This window comes from Ornithodoros turicata, chromosome 4 (assembly GCF_037126465.1).
Source record: "Ornithodoros turicata isolate Travis chromosome 4, ASM3712646v1, whole genome shotgun sequence".
NCBI classification, from domain to species: Eukaryota; Metazoa; Arthropoda; class Arachnida; order Ixodida; family Argasidae; genus Ornithodoros; species Ornithodoros turicata.
Window position 1 is genome coordinate 25,714,030 of NC_088204.1, and position 20,525 is coordinate 25,734,554.

The 20,525-nt window shown below is 44.6% G+C and overlaps 1 protein-coding gene across 2 annotated transcripts in view; it reads left to right on the forward strand.

Moving 5' to 3' along the window:
• Nucleotides 1–20,525, forward strand: part of LOC135391356 (E3 ubiquitin-protein ligase MGRN1-like) — a 46,288-nt gene that overhangs the window by 17,055 nt on the left and 8,708 nt on the right. The window contains exons 12-14 of one of the 2 annotated variants that reach the window (XM_064621605.1): nt 133–367; nt 7,450–7,603; nt 13,150–13,409. In XM_064621605.1, coding sequence (XP_064477675.1) covers nt 133–367; nt 7,450–7,603; nt 13,150–13,409 — 649 coding nt within the window. Of the gene's footprint in view, nt 1–132; nt 368–7,449; nt 7,604–13,149; nt 13,476–20,525 lie in introns of both variants that reach the window. The other variant, XM_064621606.1, reaches the window with a different exon arrangement.

Consider the following 20,525-nt stretch of genomic DNA (forward strand, 5'->3'; position numbering starts at 1 on the left):
TCGGTGTTTTTTGCTGGATGGCCTCAAATCCTCAGTATGTTGTTACACTGCTTTTTTTCCCACTATTTTAATTTCTTATTTTTATATTTTTATTTTTTCTTCCACTATTTTTATTACAATTTTGTGTTCTAGGCATCGCGCTGGCAGCAACATATCTGTTCTTGGATCACCGCTGGGGGAGGTGCCTTCAAAAGTCGTGGTAGCGCAAGTTGTGTCGTCTTCCGAGCAAGATGGTCCCACAGAGGCAGTTCCACGTGTGGCTGTACACACTGGTGGTGACAGCCGGCGCCTGCGAAGGAGCTCCTCCCGGGGGGCAGCACCTGAGCAGGTGCGACTTTTGACTCAAGGCTCCCACCGAAGCAAGACGGTGAGTGTCAACGAAGTAAATACGTTTCGTGGGGTCAAGACTGAAAAACTTAAGCAGCTTTCTGCTCTGGACTTTCTTGTTACACTAAGTTTATGGAGCACACGAAGATGAATGAGGAGTGCTCATGAAGGTTTGTAGCACTTGACTAGGGAGGGAGGTTGCAACGAAATTATAAAAATAGAGGGTGCGGGAAGATTTTTGGACACATTCGCATAAAGCAGCATGGAACAGACGGAGCCGCTGATGTGTTGAGCCCGGCGACCTGTGGTACAGGGCGCTAAAATGCATGGACTCGTGTTTTCTACACTTTTCACCTCGTATGACATGTTTGCAGTAAAATTTATTATGTGAATTTTCTTAAAAACCTCTGGCAGAAATACAGCGCTTTGCCAGTTTGCATTGTGATGAATCCTAGATACGATTTTTATGACAGTTACAATGTTATGGTTACAGCAGTCAAAAATTTCATATTGAAAAGATTCCTACTCTAAATAAACATTTACTCGAGCAACACTGTTCCGTGTAATCCCATTAATATGAACGCGAAAGGGCCGAGCCCGTAACTCAACTTCAACTTCAGAATTCATCACTTCATAACCCATCATTCAACTTCAACTTCAGAATTCATCACATCATAACCCATCATTCAACTTCAACTTCAGAACCCATCACATCACATCACATCATTCAACTTCAACTTCAGAACCCATCACATCACATCACATCATTCAACTTCAACTTCAGTACCCATCATCGACTTCAACTTCAGAAACCATCACCGACTTCAGAGCCCATCATCAGAATTCAACTTCAGATCCCATCGCGGTTTTGAAGTTGAATTCCCATGATGGGTTCTGAAGTCGGTGATGGATTTTGAAGTTGAAGTTTGTGATGGGGCTTTGAAGTTGAGTTCCTATGATGGGTTCTGAAGTCGGTGATGGATTTTGAAGTTGAAGTTTGAGATGGGGTTTTGAAGTTGAATTCCTATGATGGGTTCTGAAGTCGGTGATGGATTTTGAAGTTGAAGTTTGTAATGGGGTTTTGAAGTTGAATTCCTATGATGGGTGCTGAAGTCGGTGATGGGGTTTTGAAGTTGAACTCCAACAAAGGCCTACGTGGGGTGTGCCCGGCTGCAGGATTACGACGCTAGCGTCCTGCTCGCCTGTGTTTGCGTGGGTTTCCTGGTAGTGGCGGCAAAAGCGTAAGCGAAGGAGGGGTATGCTGTTTAGAGGGTGCGGTCAGCCTGCACTCGGTTGGTCTTGGAAGCAGGGTTTACCAATGAAGGAGGAAAGGGAGGGATGCCACGTTTGATCTCCGCTGTCGCATGTGAACGGCGGAAGGTGTGTTGCTTGCGCGGTAGGGTTGTTGCACAATGTTGCGCCCGTTGTTGACAGATAAGTGAGCGCATAGCACATTGCGCGTTCATGGAGCTTCGGGTGACCGCTGATGGGGTTTCGAAGTTGAATACCAACGAAGGCCTACGTTGGTGTGCCCGGCTGCCCGCTGGAGGATTACGACGTTGGCGTCTTCCTCGCTCCTGTTAGCGTGGAGTTCCTGGTAGTGGCGGCGAAAGCGTAAGCGGAGGAGGGGTATGCTGTTTGGAGGGTGCGGTCGCCTTGCTCTGGGTTGGGCTTGGAAGCAGGGTGCACCAAGAAAGGAGGAAAGGGAGGGATGCAACGTTTGACCTCCGCTGTCGCATGTGAACGGCGGCGGGAGGTATGTTGCTTACGCGGTAGGGTTGTTGCACAATGTTGGGCCTGTTGTTGACAGCTAAGTGAGCGCATAGCACATTGCAGGTTCATGTGGCTTCGTACGACATCCTTGCCTGCCGGCACATTGAACGTTCATGGGACTTCGTACGACCGCCGTGTCTGCCGGTACATTGCACATCCATGTGGCTTCGTACGTCTGGCTTTTCCGCCGTGCCATTTTTCACTCGTGACGTGGGGGTATTAGCTTCGGCATCGGAATACATCGTGGCCTGCCACTGAGTATTACATGAGTTCTTGTGACATGATGCTTACTGACACTGGAAATAGCAGTCATGAACGAATTCAGCGACCTGTGATCACCTTCGCTGGACATATGTTTTTACTCTAATTCTCTCATGCAACACACCACTGCAGTGGTTTATCTGGAATCCCAAACAGGGGGCGTGGTCATTATTACAGCTACGGGATAACAGCTTTACACATATGATTACCGACATGTCATTACAGCTGAAACAGCAAGCCCCCTTTTTTGCAGGGGTATCGCGAAACTTTTTTCTTTGGGGTGGGGTGTCACAGGGATGTAGGAGGGTCTGGATAAATCACTGACACCAAAAACTGAGAATCTGCCCTCGGAAAAGTGTAACCCATTGTATTCTTTTTCCTCTGAGGAGGGTATATACAGACGAACACTAAGTGAATTCTTAACGACCGGAGCATTTGGACACATGTAATACATACAGAATGTGAGACACAAATTGAAGTGAAGACTGCAAGGAGCCCGGAAGACCACCAACTTACAGTCCGTGAAACAGTTTATTTTCTTCTCTCACAATCTGTGAATAAATATGTGTCGACACAGTTTACAACAATTCCCACTCTTACCTGTTTTTATTTGATGTTTGAAACAACCTCTCATCATAATCACTTGACTGTAGTGTTAGTCACTTTTTGAGGTAACTTCGCAAAAGTATCATGAGCAAAGTTAGAAATTTCTATTTCTCTTCACGTCCAAGCAGGCAGAACGCACAACGCGGGCTCCTTTCTTTTTATTTTGCTGCTGAAAAATCTGATGACAGTGACCCCGCCTCTTGCACGTGCGCGGCGCCAGCAGCCTGTCTGCTCCGCCTTGTTGCAGCGCGATGTACTGGATGTACGCAAACGCAATTCCGACGTGCTTCTGAGTTAGGTCGTAGCAGAGCGTTCGTTTGGAGTTCGTGGAGTGCATTTGTTAACGGGGAAGGTGATAAGGCCACTGGCAAGGTTCTATGAAATGTGCGCGGAAAATGGGAACTCGCAGAACTTGGAATTCCAATTCTCACTTTGTGCCCAATTGACAAGGTATATTCGGAACTCCGCTCCCAACTTAATTTCGGCATGGTAGCAAGAACTTCCATTTCTCACTTAATTTCATTTTGAGAACTTGAAGGTTGTAACTTCATTACATATTTAGCTTAATGACGTACCTCGTAACTAGCAACTTTTGGGTGGTAATTATCTTCCCCACCTCTGCTGAAATGTACTTTATTGGCGATGAATACATAAGAAATAGCAGCTGCGTGCTCTGATGGAACACTTGTGTCCGATGGATGCTACATGCATGCGGAACACATAATTCCCCAAAACATGACCTATGAACCTCAGATAAATAAGATACCTGTAGTGACCTCTGTGTATTACATTTAAAATAAAAGGCGTCCACAAAAACAATGCCAGCCTGATCTTGTCCTATTTGGATACCAATCACACAAAGGAAAAATAAGCAATCTAGGAAGACAGAAAATAAGCCTAATAAAACACACTTCGTCAGCAGGACAGCAATCTACTGTCGTCTAGTAAAACGCGCGTACGCGACCGAAGGCGGAGGCTCAAATCCAAACCCATCCAATATACATATATACGCACATTATAGCTGTAGGCGAGCAAATGAGTCAAACACAACAACCGCAACGTGCAGACCGCGCGACCGCAGAACGCAAAATCGCATCTCGATCTAATCTACCGCTCACATTTGCAACATACAGTTGCCTCCGGCTACATGACATTGCCCTCCGCGCCCCACTACGCGAGAGAGTAACGCGTTCCAAACACTTTCCTTCCCTGCGACCGCCGATACACAACGAGGGTGGGGGGGGGGAGGAAGTCCGCCAGGCATCTGCAGTGTCAGGTCCATACGCCCACACCAGACACGAAACGCGAAGCGTTTATGTTCGCTCGGTGCACTCCAATACATATTTGCACTTCACCCCACACGCGTTCGCACAAGTAACAGTCACGACACGTGAACGTCAGACGTCGACTAAACATTGTCGGCTTCAAAACCTATTATGAGGACTTCGAAACCTATCCACCATCTTCAAAATCCATCGCGCAGATTTCGACTTCAAAACCCATCCCACTGACTTCCCCTTAAAAACCATCGCGCTGACTTCAAAACCCAACACACGGACTTCGACTTCCAAACACACACACGCTGACTTCAACTTCAAAACCAATCACGCTGACTTCAGCTTCAAATCCCACCACACTGACTTCAATTTCAAAACCCATCATGCGGACTTCAACTTCAAATCCCACCACACTGACTTCAACTTCAAAACCCATCACGCTGACTTCAACTTCAAATCCCATCACGCGGACTTCAACTTCAAATCCCATCATAGCCCTTCATTCAACTTCAACTTCAACTTCACATCACATCATAGTCCTTGATTCAACTTCAACTTCAACTTCACATCACATCATGCCCTTCATTCAACATCACATCATTCTCTATGAGGTGATGGTGAATGAAGTCGGTGAAGGCCATCATGAATGAATTCGCCGACCTATGGATGTGGGTTCGAGTCCTACAGCTGGCTAACCTTTTCAGTGATGTCCTTCTTTCATCATTAATTTCTTAGGCACTTGAGGCTTTGTATGTATTTGTCCCTTCTATGTGTTCCAGCCTCAGAACATCAATTCCCTTCATGTCACAAACATGTCCAAGCTCATTATCCAGAAACTTCTTCACGAACTCTGTTGGACGCGCACTCGTTTCTAGTACGCACGTCTGGGACCGTTTAAATCTCCTGACCACGGTTTCGTGCTCGTGTACTTGTTGTTCTCCCGCTTCTGTCTCTTGGCCTTGGCTTCGACATTTCTAACTTTCAGATATTCTCGGCGGCATCTCAGTGCAACCGCTCTGCGTTTTCTTGCTGTTGGGCCATGTTGACTTCGTGTAGCCAAATCGCGTTGAGCAGCTTGTTGGCTCGATGTGTGACACCCTTTGCCTGCTGTGCTAGTCAGTGGCACGCCGGATAAAATTTTACGGGCCACAACGACGGGACTTTGACATATGCTTCCTCATACAGCTATCACTGTACAATATCTTAGCGTTGAAAATAATCTGTCATATGCATTTGTATTTGTTGCCCATGACTCTATCGATATTGTTAGCAGCAGACTCACAAGCTTTGGTGTGGCGTCTGCGTTTTGTTCATGAGAAACAGTGTGCAGTCATATCCAAGATATATTGACTGTCATCCATGTCGTTTTGTTGGCTGCGCAGTCCACAGGAAGGGTCCTGTTGAGAAAACTGCGAGGGTGACTTGCTTTGCTCTCCGCAAGTAAGGGGCATTGTCCTGTGCCAGTCGCATTTTTGTGCTTCATTACGGCGATTCATTCCTTGCTCCTGTTCCTTCCAGCACAATATCGCCTTATCACTTTAGGGCCTGACTTTTTCGGGTTTTATTTTTGGCCAAATTCGGAGGGTAAATATCGGGTGATATTTTTCATTTGAAAATTTGGGTGTATTCGGGTTAAATCTCGTTACGGCATATTCTGTCGTCAGGAATTCAGGTATATTCGAGTGATGTTTTTTTTTGTTTAGTAAAAATTTGTCTTAACATGGACCTAATGTTTAGCAATGTTATAAAAATTTTAATGCATGCTTATGAGTGTGCCACGCGACCCGGATGTTTTCAGGTAGATTCGGGTTAAACGCAAATTTTACAGATTTCGTTCGGGGGGTAAATATCGGGCGGATATGGGTTTCACCCTAAAAAGTCGGGCCCTACTAATAGTGTGTTCGAATTGGGGTGTTTTCCTCATTCAAACACACATGACTTTGACAGGAACCAAGCATCACTTTGAATGGTCCGCAAGTTCAAGTTAAGAGAGTTTGGATAACGGCATCACTCTGTGATTAATTGCACGAGCCCCATCAAGCGCGACACTGCAGCTTTTTACTTGGTCCCCCCGCACTGTGTACCAAACTGATGCAGAATAAAAATGACACAGATTGTATTTGTTGCCAAGAGCTCTCACAAACAGAACACTTCATGTTCTCTCTGTACTCCTTGGATGACTGTTGAATTACACTAGCCATTTACTGGCATACAAGATCTAATACCGTTGTCATTTTGATCAACTTTTTGGTATTTCTCTCTATGGAAATTATGCTGTGCATGCAATCCATCTGAACCCAATTTTCCTCCTAACCTCTCTACGTTCTTACAATCCCTTCTCATTCATTTTTGGCGGCAAGGTATTATGGTTCCTTTATCAGCCTCCTTTCTTTCCTTTGTTTTTGACACAGTAGAACCCTGTTAAGGTGTACCTGGCAGTGACGCGGAAGAAGTACGCACAAAGCAGCACTACACCATAACAGAAAATTGCACATACTCACCCACCTGCCGGTTGATGGATGGGAAGCACTACTTGAGAGGCATTTACAAAAGCTGCACAGTCCTGACCCTTTATTTCACGCTGATTGGCAGAAATCTGTTATTTTCGCTTACTAACACACTGGTGCCGCATGCTTTCACTACACGCTTTCCCGTGGCTTCCTCCTTTTCTCTGTTTATGAATGGCACACCTTCATTTGCTTTAGGGGGGAGGGAGAGGAAGAAATTCAAGGAGGACCTTACGTTCTTGCAGTTCCTGAGTGACCTCGCCCGCCCTCGCCCTTCTCCCATGACCTCGCATATTGAAAGAGGGAATGGTCGGCAGTACTGAAGGGACATGTGATAACTGGCCACATGCTTGACACCATGACTCACAGTCTCAACCTGTACACAACTAAAATGGTGACCGATACGGCAGGACAGTGTGAAAACAGTATGGATTAACTGACATGTACGCGGAAAAAAAAGAAAAAATTGCGGCTTGAGCAGTTATTGAATACATTAGGTTTAATGGCACCCCCATCGGGGACTCAGCTTGAGTACTTTCGAAGCGGAACTACGGCTTACGCGGGAACATTTTAACGAGGTTTTACTGTAATAACTTTCCATCTTTTATACCTTGATTTCTTTACTGGACATTTCTTATATCTGTTGTTCCTGCATACGTGTGGCATTGAAGTGACCAAATGTGATGCTGGATATGCAGAGCCATGACACAGACTTGGCGGAAACACGCTCACTTCTAGAAGAAGGTGGAGTGACTCAGGCACAGCGTCCGGCACCACCCCGGAGTAGCTCCGTCTCCACGCCTCACTCCCTGCACTTATGCGAAGGTCCTGATACAGAGAACAAAGCCACAGGTGAGGCACACGTAAACAGCCCCTTACAAAGATTAGTGACACTGTCAAAAGGTAAGAAACGTTGAGTTGATTTATTTAGAGAGAGAGAGAGAGACATGTTTTATTCATCATGATTGCGTGCATTGTTACTCTATGAAGGTGGAGGCTATACAGGGATGTGTTCTCTACACTGCTAAAGCAGAACTTCACCACATAACATGCACCTAGGAAAAAATCATCATGAATGGCATCCTTCTCTCCCCAGATTTGTTGACTGCGGGAGACATATCCCTTTTTGTGTCACTTATGTGGTTATGCTAATTCGTGCGAAAAGTACGCTTTCTACAAATCAGGAGTGATACTGGTATCATTTTGTGCAGTGGTTCGCCTTCAGTGTGTTATGAGGTGAAGTTATGCTTTAAGGGTGAGGTGAATGCATAAGAAATATTAGCGAACATTAGTACAGAAATAGAGGGAAAAAGCAATTGCTACATTGCAACAACAGTACAATCCACTTAGTGTTGAAAGCTGGACTGATTGGTATACATTGAGAAAACAGATCAGCAAAAACACACTGGACAGCACAGGACAAGCTCAAACTAACAACTAGAGCTGGGTGAATATTCGAAATTTTGAATACAAATCGAATAGTTTACTTTATTCAAACAGCATTTGCAGCGAATTTTGTCATTGAATTTGAATTGACATTTTTTTACTTGAGGCTTTAAGGTTTTGTGTGTTTGTCCTTCCTTCTGTGTTCCAGCCTCAGAACACCAAGTTCCATTGTGTTAAACAAGGAGCATGCCATGTCTGAAGCAGACAAATTTTTCATAGCGAATGAGAGCACTTTTAATGTTGCCCGCCCGTTGCTCGAGCCTGCAAGCCTCCTGCCACGGCAGCAGTTTTATAAATTGAATTGCACTGTAACAAAACATTGTTCAGCCGAAATATTCTACGTGAACGATTTCTACACAGTGCTTGACAAACTAAAAACGGCTTTCAGCCAATCAAATCTCCTTTCCATGCTTGTTTAATCACTAATATGTAGGGACAGGACACAGACAACACATTTGCTTGGTTCACCAGTCACACTGGAATAAAGGCCGATGAGCTCACTGACCAGTCAGGGGCTCAGTTAGTACTGTTTTGCGTACCAATTAGATGAAATAATCGAAGTTGTTGAAAGGGCACTGGGGATTCAAACCAGTGGTGTCTTTCTGTCAACTGCCTGTTAAGGAATAAGCTGCCGGCTTTCAACAAACATAACAAAATACAGTTAACGTTTCGGGTCCCATTCGGGTCCCATCATCAGAATGACGCTGTCCTGGTCGTCACCGGATATTTACGTAGAAGAGGAGCGTAGCATTCTGGGAGGGGGCCTGGTTGTCGATTGATAGCTTCTTTTGTTTTCTTTATGTGCCATGACTCCAGCTGTCTCCTCACCCCCCATTTGTTCTTTTTCGACAGAATGCATGGGTTGTCAAGGTCTAACACGTGTCCTGTTTTGCGCGCGTGTTCACACAGTTCTGTTGGGTTTGTTGCTGATTTCTCGATATCTTTCTTGTGTTCCTTCATTCTTGTTCGTGTCTTCCTTCCTGTTTCTCCGATGTACATGGCAGGGCAATCTTGACAAGATACCTTGTATACAACGCCTCGTTCTTCTTCCGGTGGTGTTCTGTCCTTGGGGTGGCTTAGTACGTTCCTCAGTGTTGTCGTGGGCTTAAATGCAGTTTTAATGTTCACCTGGGAGAGCACCCGTCTAATTGGTTCTGACACACCCTTCAGGTAGGGGATGGTAACGTACATGGGTCTTTCTTGACTACTTTCCGCCTGTTCCGGGCGTGTATTCATCATTCGGTGGTATGTATCACAGATAAATTGCTCGGGGTATGCCCTTCTTCGTAGATCCACTTTGGCCTTTGTTATTTCTTCATGTCTTGTCTGATGATCTGAAGGGATCTTCATGGCACGTGAAAGCAGGGAACGAACAACCGATCGCTTGTGTTCAAGAGGGTGCCCCGAACCATAATGCAGGACCTGACCTGTGTCGCACGGTTTTCTGTAAACCGAGGTCTTCAAGTTTCCGCACGGGTCTCTTTGCACGAGGACATCCAAAAAGGCGATGTTTTTCTCTTTCTCCTCCTCGCACGTGAACTGGATGTTAGGATGAATGCTGTTCAGCTTGTCAAAGAATGTGTTGGTGAAATTCTTCTTAATAATCACAAATGTGTCGTCAACATAACGTCTGTAAAAGGTGATGAATTGTCCTGCGTCCTCTAAGGCCTTGTCTTCAACAAACTCCATGACTAAGTTGGCAATGGTCGTTGAAATTGGGCTGCCCATGGGGCATCCGTCGGTTTGTTTAAAGAACCTGTTCTTGAATTGGAAGATTCAGAGCTACGTCAATGGGCACGTTTGTAAACAGGGAGATGACATCAAAAGACATCATGACGTCGCCATCGTCTATGCGGATGTCACGGATGAGCTCACAAAATTTCGCAGAGTTCTTCACCGACCGGTCGTTCTTGTACATTAAAGGTGCCAACAGTTCAGCCAGGAATTTAGACACGTTATAGGACGGTGCACCTATGAAGGACACAATGGGGCGCAGAGGACAATTGTTCTTGTGAACTTTCGGTAGGCCATATATCTTCGGTGTCGCTCCGTCGGAGGTGAAAAGTTTCCAGTACAGACTGTCCGTAATTAGTTTCTTAGTTCTGAGTTTCCTGAGCGCGGCAACAATCTTTCTCTCAGATGCAGCTGTTGGGTCACCCGATAGTTCGCTGAAATGGGAGCGGTCTTGAAGGATGGACTCCATCTTGCTGTCGTAATCGTCACGATTCAGTATCACAGTCGCTTTGCCTTTATCGGCGGGCAAAATAACAATTGTTTCGTCGTTGCGAAGGTCTTTTAGAGCATTCTGTTCAGCTTTTGTGATGTTTTTAGGCGGAAGGTTTGCGTTCTGTAGTATTCCGATTACTTTGTTCCTCGCCGCTATGGCTGCTGTTTTATCTTTGACTTGCCGCAGTCTGTCTTCTACTTCCGACACAGTCTCGCTAACAGGTATGCTTCGGGGAATGATGGCGTAGTTCATACCTTTAGTTAGCACGGAGGTGTGGTGCATTATGGTTCGGGGCACCCTCTTGAACACAAGCGATCGGTTGTTCGTTCCCTGCTTTCACGTGCCATGAAGATCCCTTCAGATCATCAGACAACACATGAAGAAATAACAAAGGCCAAAGCGGATCTACGAAGAAGGGCATACCCCGAGCAATTTATCTGTGATACATACCACCGAATGATGAATACACGCCCGGAACAGGCGGAAAGTAGTCAAGAAAGACCCATGTACGTTACCATCCCCTACCTGAAGGGTGTGTCAGAACCAATTAGACGGGTGCTCTCCCAGGTGAACATTAAAACTGCATTTAAGCCCACGACAACACTGAGGAATGTACTAAGCCACCCCAAGGACAGAACACCACCGGAAGAAGAACGAGGCGTTGTATACAAGGTATCTTGTCAAGATTGCCCTGCCATGTACATCGGAGAAACAGGAAGGAAGACACGAACAAGAATGAAGGAACACAAGAAAGATATCGAGAAATCAGCAACAAACCCAACAGAACTGTGTGAACACGCGCGCAAAACAGGACACGTGTTAGACCTTGACAACCCATGCATTCTGTCGAAAAAGAACAAATGGGGGGTGAGGAGACAGCTGGAGTCATGGCACATAAAGAAAACAAAAGAAGCTATCAATCGACAACCAGGCCCCCTCCCAGAATGCTACGCTCCTCTTCTACGTAAATACCCGGTGACGACCAGGACAGCGTCATTCTGATGATGGGACCCGAATGGGACCCGAAACGTTAACTGTATTTTGTTATGTTTGTTGAAAGCCGGTGCGGTTCTAACTAGTAAAGATGTCTACTCCCGGCAATTGGACTATATTCAAATAAGCTGCCTATGTTATGTTGTCAGGAATAAGCTGCTATGTTATGTGCCTCTTATGTTAAAAAATGCTATGTTTGAAGTAAGAGATGACATTGTCTGGTGTCCATCTGTAGCTTTTATATTTTTTCTGAAATGGTAATTATTAGAGCCTGAAGTTTTAGGGTTTAACCCTATTCTTCTCCGAAGTTGCACCCCGAATGGAAGGTTGCTTCTTTGGGGTGAAACCTGATCTTTACCCAGCAAATTGGCCTTACTGGGACATCTGGAGGAATGTACACTAACTTGTTTGGCAGCAAATGCAGTTACATCACCATTTGTACCAATCCAGTGCAGTTACTTTGACTAACTAAGCCCGATTTCTCCCCAGTTTTAGTGTACTAGAAGTTTTTTCACCCAAATTTGCATGAATTTAGATCACATGTTCATTTACCCAATTTTTACCACCCGAATTTTGAAAATAATATTTCCCAAAAACTTCAGGCTCTAGTAATTATTCATTTGCAGCAGAGTTGCAAGGATATTCGTTTACATGTTTCGTTACATAACTTCTGTATTATGATGAAGGAACGAAAGACCGAGAGACACGGGACACGAAGACAAGCACAAGAGTTCTCAAGCACAAGCACAAGAGTTCTATCCTTCCTGCAATAAGTTGAAATATCTTGACCTTACATTTGTGTCTCATTTTGGTCTATGTTGGCAATATGGTAACGATGCTAACAAACCCATCCTCCCATGTTCTAGTTCACATTCCAAGTTAGTTAAGTTTGGGATCATTTCAAGTCTTCTAAATGCTGCTTCTTCAAAAAGTTGTTTTCATTGTGTTTCATCAAGTATCTCACGGCAGGTTAACAGACTTGTTCAAGCAGGTTATGACATGCAGTTGATTACTTCCAGGGCTCTTATTCTCCTACCCAAGCTTCATCTTAAGCCAAACATCATCAATGAGAATGCCAATTCATCTTCCGACAAATTAGTTGTCATACCGTATTATCATTCTGTCTCCCATAACATTTTATCTGTTGCGAGGAATTTTGGGTTGAAAGTGGTTTTTTCTAATGCCTTCAGGTTGAGTAGACTGACTCCATTCAATGTCGTGCCAAAAGGTTGCCCTGTAAAGCATGAGTCTGCGATTGTACCATGCACACGTGCTGTTGTTTATTCTATTCCCTTAAGTTGTGGTTTTTGTTATGTGGGGCAGACTGGATGTTGTTTAAATGACTGCCTTCGAGAACACCAGCTCAACTTAAAAAAGAGCCATATCTCCAGCGAGCTAGTTGAGCATCTTCGGCAATGCAGCAATTGTGAGCCCATTTTCAGCGAAACCGTGGTTGTGTCTAGGGAAAGGGATAAGTGGAAAAGACTTTTGAAAGAGACGGTGGCGATAACGCAACGTTTGAACAGTGTAAATAGGCCATCCTTTATCCCTCTCCCTCCCCTCCGGGAGTTGTTAGGTGTTTAGGAGGTTTGGTGTTATTAAATCATTACTGTGTCTGAGAACTCTTGTGCTTGTCTTCGTGTCCCGTGTCTCTCGGTTTTTCGTTCCTTCATCATCATGCACCAGTTAGTCTGCGCCCTATCTCTTTTATCGATTAACTTCTGTATTGTAGATACTTCACCAGGTGGAGAAGAATCTGATTACTACACTCCAGAAGATCCGGCTACTGCTGTGCATTTTCTTGTGGATCGTGCTACGGACACGAGCCTCGATACACCTCAGGCTGAAGTTGCTGTGGTTCAACCTGGTTCTCCTTCTGATGTGCCCCATGTAGTAAGGAAAGCCTTTGCTGAACGACAGTCTCCCCTCACGTTGAGACACGATAACTCATCCATAGAACTGCTTGAAGTCAAGTCCCCGCCCCCTACGGAGGTATGCCATATCCACAATACATGCAATGCATACAACGATGCAGTGATCAAGCTTAACATTTAAAGGGTATGATCCAACTCAATTTCTGACATATGTGGCTTTGTGTGTGTGTGTGTGTTAGATACGCACAAGGTTTTGTGTGCCAGCAAATGTCAACACCGACAGCAGCACAATGCCTAAGGCCCTCTGTTTTCTGCTGCGGCAAATTCAAAATTTCGCGGCACTGACTCGTAAATTCTGCAATTTTCCGCTGCAAGCAGTCCACAGCTGCTTGAAATGGGAGACATTTTCTTTTCTTGGATAATGTGGGAACAAAAAATATGTTATAAAATTACAGATTCAAAGCACTGTTGTGGCTCAGCATTACATACATGATATCATGTGTTCTCATCAGATGCGGTCTGTCGCCTGAAATCATTTTATACCTGCTGAAAGATCTTTCAGCATCTACAGAGTTCATAAGAACTTTATAGGAAGGAGTTTACAATACATGCCCTGGCGAAGGAAGTAACATTTTTAGTACACCGCCTTTTGTTCTTGGGCTGTAGCCATTATTTAAAAGTCTTACCTTCTTGAAGGCAACCTCCCAGATATCAAATCAAAACCCCCACTGCTACTGCTAAACTGCATACGGGAGGGACACTGCTCATTCCTCAAGTGAAGTATACACAATAAACTTGGGCTAATGTTATCCTGAGCTCAACTACAATCTGTCTATTTTGTCCTGCAGCATAAACAATTTCATAAAGCTGGCTTCAATTTTGTAGGGGCGGCTTCACCTCATGCAGGGAAGCCTCAGGTGAAGCCCACTTTCGGGAGGTGTCGTTCGTATTCGGCGAATTGTCAAATTATCCGGAAACCCGAATATTGGGTATTTCGATTCGCGAATCATATACGTCCAGTGATTGATATTTGATTCGAATTTTGAGAACTCTAATATCCACACACCCTTAAAAAATAAAGGATTCCGTGAAACTCTGTGCCAAACGAAGGATTCCACGATTAATTCCGAATTCCGCGAAATTTCGCGGAATCACGGAATCGCGGAAAACGAAGGGCCTTAACAATGCCTAACACTTTCACACGCTCTTCACAGTAGCTCATCGTGGGCACGTGCAGATTTTTGTAGTTTCAATTCGACGTTGTCATTACATGGGCAAGAGCGGGGCAGGAGAAATGAAAATTGGGCCATTTGTTCAGTTACAAAATCAAACTATTTCAAAATCTTGAGTAAAAGCTCATTAATTCACACCTCATTAATTCTCAGTTCTGGATAATTCGAACAAGTCATCATGGCCTCCCCATGCTCCCATATACATCAATGTATAAGGTAGCCCGTTAATTCAGACTCAAACCGGCTTCGCTACAAATAATTCGAACTACACGCCTGCAACCGTGCGCTGCTGCTGGCAGCTTTCCAGAGTTTGAACTGAGCGCCACAATCGAAAGCCTGGTTTTCCTTGGCTTTTCCTGGCTACTGCCACCTCTCTGTGGCTTGACGAAGCGCCAAGCGTGGGCCCTCTCCTACTTTCTCCCAATCGGCAGACGCCACTAAATTCCATCTTCTCCTCTCCCCTTCTTTCGGTGAGGCGGACGGCCATCCGTCTTTTTCTACATCTTGCCCGCGTTGCTGTCATCGTTTCACGTGCACAGTGTCAGCTATTAGTTTACGAGGAAAGTACCGGTTGAGGGCAATCAAGGAGAAGTTAGAAATCCTCTGTTAAGTTGACGCTGGCATCCTGAACAAGAATGAGATTGAGTGCACGCGGGAACAGGTCACTCCAGCAATGATTGCGAACTGTTTTTGCCACTGTGGATTTGTTGCCCAAAGTTGGGCAAGTGTGGATAACGACATCCTACAGGCTACAGGAGTTTGAACCCAAGGCAGAAGAGGTAGTTTCTGCAGCCGTGTGTGAGGTGCTCCAAGTTGTTAGCTTCGCAGACTACATTGACTCAGACAGCTCCGCAGCGGTTTGTAGGACTTTAACGGAGGAGGAGATAATTGCGCAGATCTCTGTTGGAGACAAATCTACAGAAGATGGACCTGCGGATAGTGATGCGGATGAGGAAAGGGAGGAGGCGCCAGTGCGGCTGTTAACCTTTTTAGCAGACGCTCATAGAACCCACGGTCAAATAATTTTTTTAATTCATTTATGAAGCTTGAACAAGTTATAAAAGGGTAAAACTGCAAGCGCCAGGTCGCTGCAACACTCCATTTAGAAATTGCCACAAATTTGTGGAAATTGTGCAAATGTATACAAATTGGTTGTCAGTGAGCTCAATGGGTCTCAAGTACCCTGATAGACTGGTAATCAATGGCACCAACCCTTAGAAGCAGCTAATAACAGCATGGAGTACCCACCGAAGCTATGTAATTTTCACTCACTGCATTACCACGGGACGGGCACTTCGACAATTTTGTAGAGGTCGGAAGTGCGTGCTAGCAGAGAGCCCTTTAAAAGGAGGGAGACAGTTTTTTTTTTTTTCTGTACGTGTTAAAAGGACCATATTATCACCAAAACAAGTGTGGATGCATTGCCTGATCCCTGTCTGCGGAAATGTCCTGCACAAAGACGCCCGTTTTCCGAAGCACCGTAACTTTTCGCGCGCGATCGTCGTCTTTCTTTTTAGATGCCACCCGGGCACCTATCGTCACGATACTTAGTTAAACAACAGAATGTCATTTCAGAAGCGGAATGTAGGTGTCAGCCAGGGTTGGGCAGTAATACTCATATTTTGTATTATAATACTACATAATACATAATACTTTGATTATGAGGTATTATAATACATAATACTAATACTTGTGTGTATTACACGAGTAATACTAGTAATACATTGATACAGAGCTTGCGGAGAAAAATGGAAATGAAAAGAAGAAATATATACAATTTGTGCATTACTTATCGAGACAGTCATTCTCCACTCACGTTTTATTTGATGTGCTTACATTTTTAGCATGTTCTCAAAGGGGTAGTCCTCTATATGCCCTTCCTTTCTTAATTTGATGCAATAGCGCTGATCAACTCGACCACAAGGAACAGCTTGCTCTCATTGTGGCATAGGCTTGATTTCGTTCAGTCTGGATGATAAAATGTGGGCGGTTCAAAAGTGTGTGACTGACCATAGTGCAACCGCATACAGAAGTGGCTGGACTGTACACACCCTTTCATACGATAAAGCACCTGAAATGGGATTGCTCATCCTTACGGATGCTGAACTGGAAGGAATGCAAGGAAGCCTCCAGTATAACCTCTGGCCCCGAGGTCACACCCTTTGTAATAATTTTGGGGCAGGGAAATAATAGGGGCCTTGTTTTTGTCCGAATGCTTGTGGGACACGAAAAAATACTGATAAGGTGCACTGGTGACACTCAGCAGGTCGGACATATGGCCTCTGGGAAAGCATTACACCTTCAAAAGTTTAGAGGTGTGCGAATATTAAAATTTTCAAATACGAATACAGTAGAACCTCTTTATAGTGAAGTTAGTTGGACCACTAAAAAACTTCACTATATTAGTATCTTGACTACATCAGTAGTTCATGGCTGGGGGTTCCAACACATTGGGACCGCAGGTTTGCTTCGCTATAACCACGACCATCTCTATAATACACGACCATAACACTCGCACCTAGCCCCAGCGCCACTGATGTAGTTTTGCCAAGCGGCCGCTGCGCGTTTGTGGCGTTGAATACGGGACCCTCGGCAGACGACGCATGCTATGCGGATACCATTGCTGCCGTCATTCGCGTTTGGTTTTTGCTATTTTTCACGCGGTGGACAGTGTTTGTCTCCAGTGCATGGTTTGTGCATGGTGCAGATGTGATGGTGTACTGCACCGTCCCGCTTTGCAAGCCGAAGAAAGCAGTGTCGAACACAAGTATTTCATTCCACGAGTTCCGCTCAAATGCTGCCTTACGGGAGAAGTGGCTCGAAATATATCGCGCCGTCTTGACACAAGCAACTTCATTGCGAATTGCGATTGTTTCATTTCGTATAGGGTGCACTTTATGGATGGCAGTGTGTACCATAAATAGTTTTATCTAATATAGCTGAGTACCTTTTGCTCATCTCTCTCTGAAAAAAAAAAACGAATAATGAACCGTGGCCTCCGACCAGGGGGGGACATAAATGCATTTTTTTAGTATTTAAATATAAATACAAAATACTTTGTTGAAAGGAGTGTTTAAGTACTCTTCATAAATACTTTTCGAAAGGAGTATTTAAATATAAAATATACAGTATTTAAATGATGTAACTAGTACAATAAATACTGTGATGAAGATGTCATCTGGAATTACAGAAATAATGATGAACATAACAACAAGTCTGCAATGAAAAATAGCATTTATTTGTTAGATTATCACGGTAGTTTTAATATTAGAAGTTTTTGACTGCATCAGTTAGGATTCGTATGCCCGGCCGTACAATCAGATTCGCAAAGGAGAACAGCATCTTCACTGGTGCCGATGAGCAAAGGCTTGTATTAAATTTGATGAAGATGCTTCGTACAACAAAGTAATCAGCCGCGACCATTGCCTGCAACAACAGCGAAAAACTCTCCATCTAAAATCGTTTTTCGCCTGCGTGCTAGCTCGAACTCTGCGTGTTCTGGGCATTTCAAGGCCGAAGACTTTAGCATCGGCGCAAAGCGTAAAATTCTCAGACGTGGCACCGTGGCTACGGTACCTACGTTTAGTGATCATGAAGTTTACACAGCCTTGCATCTCCCAGGAGTGCAAAACGAACACAAAAAGGGCACCAAAAGGTAGCGTCGCAGAAAAGCCACCATCAAGAAAAATTCTCAGAGTGGCTTCTATCCGAACAGCATAATAAAGGTTAGCAGAGCATTGTAATGGCAGACCGCAAAAGACGAAAAAAAAAGTGTAAAAGTAAAATAAAAAGGGACCAATAAGTAGAAAAACAAAACAAGCAACTGCTGGTTTAAAACTGAAGTGCTTGCTTATACAACAAATTCTGTTGGATGTCGTAACAGGTGTCAGTCATCTCTTTGCCAGGAACAGTTTCTTCTTACGGTCGCATTCATCCATTTTCTGTAACTGCCCTGTATGTTAACACGGAAGGCCTCTCACGTGAAACGTAAAGTCTGAACGCGCTTGCGTCTGACAATCATAAACGCATGATAACTGGCCCAACACACAAGGTGCTGCTGCAAGTTTATGTGTACGATGTACGGCACATAGTGCGCGAGTTTCACAGTTTTACATGCCACCTACGCTTCAGAGCACAGCCTATTTCTGAGTATTTAGTTTCAGAACTCTTAGCTCTACATGAACAGAGAACCTGCGACAATACACAAACATGTACGCACGAAGAATTAACCACAAGGACCACTCATATTGCACACAGCTGAGCTACAACAGGCACTCTTCTGGGTCCCGCAAGTGGCGCCCCTGGCGGGCGCTCCGCGCATAAATACGGCACTTCCGCTCCTCGAGGCGCGGACGGAAGTCCCATAGGCGAACGGGCGAGCGTTATGGTCGTGTATTATAGAGATGGTCGTGGCTATAACCATATATTCACTATATCCGGGTTGACTATATAGGGGTCCTACTGAATCTACAAAATTGTCCTTCGAATATCGAATATCACGTCATAGGATAATGGCTTCTAAGAGTTAATTAAGTTACTTAAGCCCCGAAAACAAGCATCGTCACAGTTGTGTTCTGCTGATCCTTAGAAAAATGTCCCAAATGCTAATGAGGAATATGTATTAATGTATTGGCTTAGCATAGGGCATACATGCTTATATGCACATGTACAGTAAAATTATTTTTACAATGAAAAAGTTTGCTGTTCTCATCAGGCAAGCTGAAAACCGAAAGAAAAAACTCATTTAAAAAATCTTTCATGAACAGTGAACACCTGTGTTGGCATTGTAAAGTGCTGGTGAAACAGACAGAATGGAAGTAAAGAGAAATGACATGTTCAGAGTGTGGGATGATTTAGTGATGAGCACCTCAGAAGGAAAATGATGGTGGCAAGTAATCTCTTCTTGCATTGACAATGCCTTCCCCATTTGTCGTGAAAGCGAGAAACTGCACGGTTTCAGTGCTCTCACGCGTGACATCACACGTGAAACCATCGTTACTGACGGTAATGCATAGTTTGGAACAGCCTCATGCATTACAGCGCAGTAAAACTGCGATCCTCGACGATGTTGTATGGCTGTATCACGCGTGATTGTTTCCGCGACGTCCGTGTTCAGCGCTCCTTTCATTTCACGGCGGAAATCTGCGCGCGGGCCTCAAACTTTGTCGCGGCGACGGCGACGCGCGTGAGTCGCGAGCAAAATTGCTCCATGAAGGTCGTGCTTAAGGCTATATATGCGTCTTGCTATCATCTGTAACAACGCAGTTTCAAATGACTGCAGCGTTACTGTCATCCTAGTTAGCGCTTTCATACGGTCGCAGAGCGCCGGAGTAGGGGAAACTATGTCGAAATATCAACATGTCCCACTCCTCGATTATCGCCGTCGTCGCACGCGACCATGATTCTATCATATATCGCTGACAACCACAAATCGAAACCGAAAAAAAAGACGCATTCGAGGCACATGTTTTGGCTGTGCATGCAATGGGACGCTGAACAGCGATGTTCAGCTCAACGTCAACTAAATTTCGATGTTTAACCGTAATTTCACCGAACTCTAGGCCTCATACGAATGTTCAGAGTTCGCTAACAATCCACTAAAGCCGTGACAGTGCTGACGATGTATGAAACATACCGTGGTCTCGGGTTTCGTTGGGGCAGACTCTAAAATGGCTGCCGCACACAACTGGGTACTAGATTCGGTTTCGGTTCAACGTACAAATTCCAGTGCGTAGCCTGCAACAGCTTCGGAATAAGCTGCTGTGATATGCGCAAAAAAATCGAATATTCGAACTTTTACAAATATTCAAAAACTTGGAATACGAATACGTATAGAGTATTGCAAATATTCTATTCGTATTCGAAATTTCAAATATTCGCACACCTCTAATTATAATACATGTAATACCTCAATTTTGTGTATAGTAATTAGGGCCTGACATTTTAGGGTTATACCCGAATACACCCAATATTTACCCCCCGATTCAAATAAGGAAAAACAG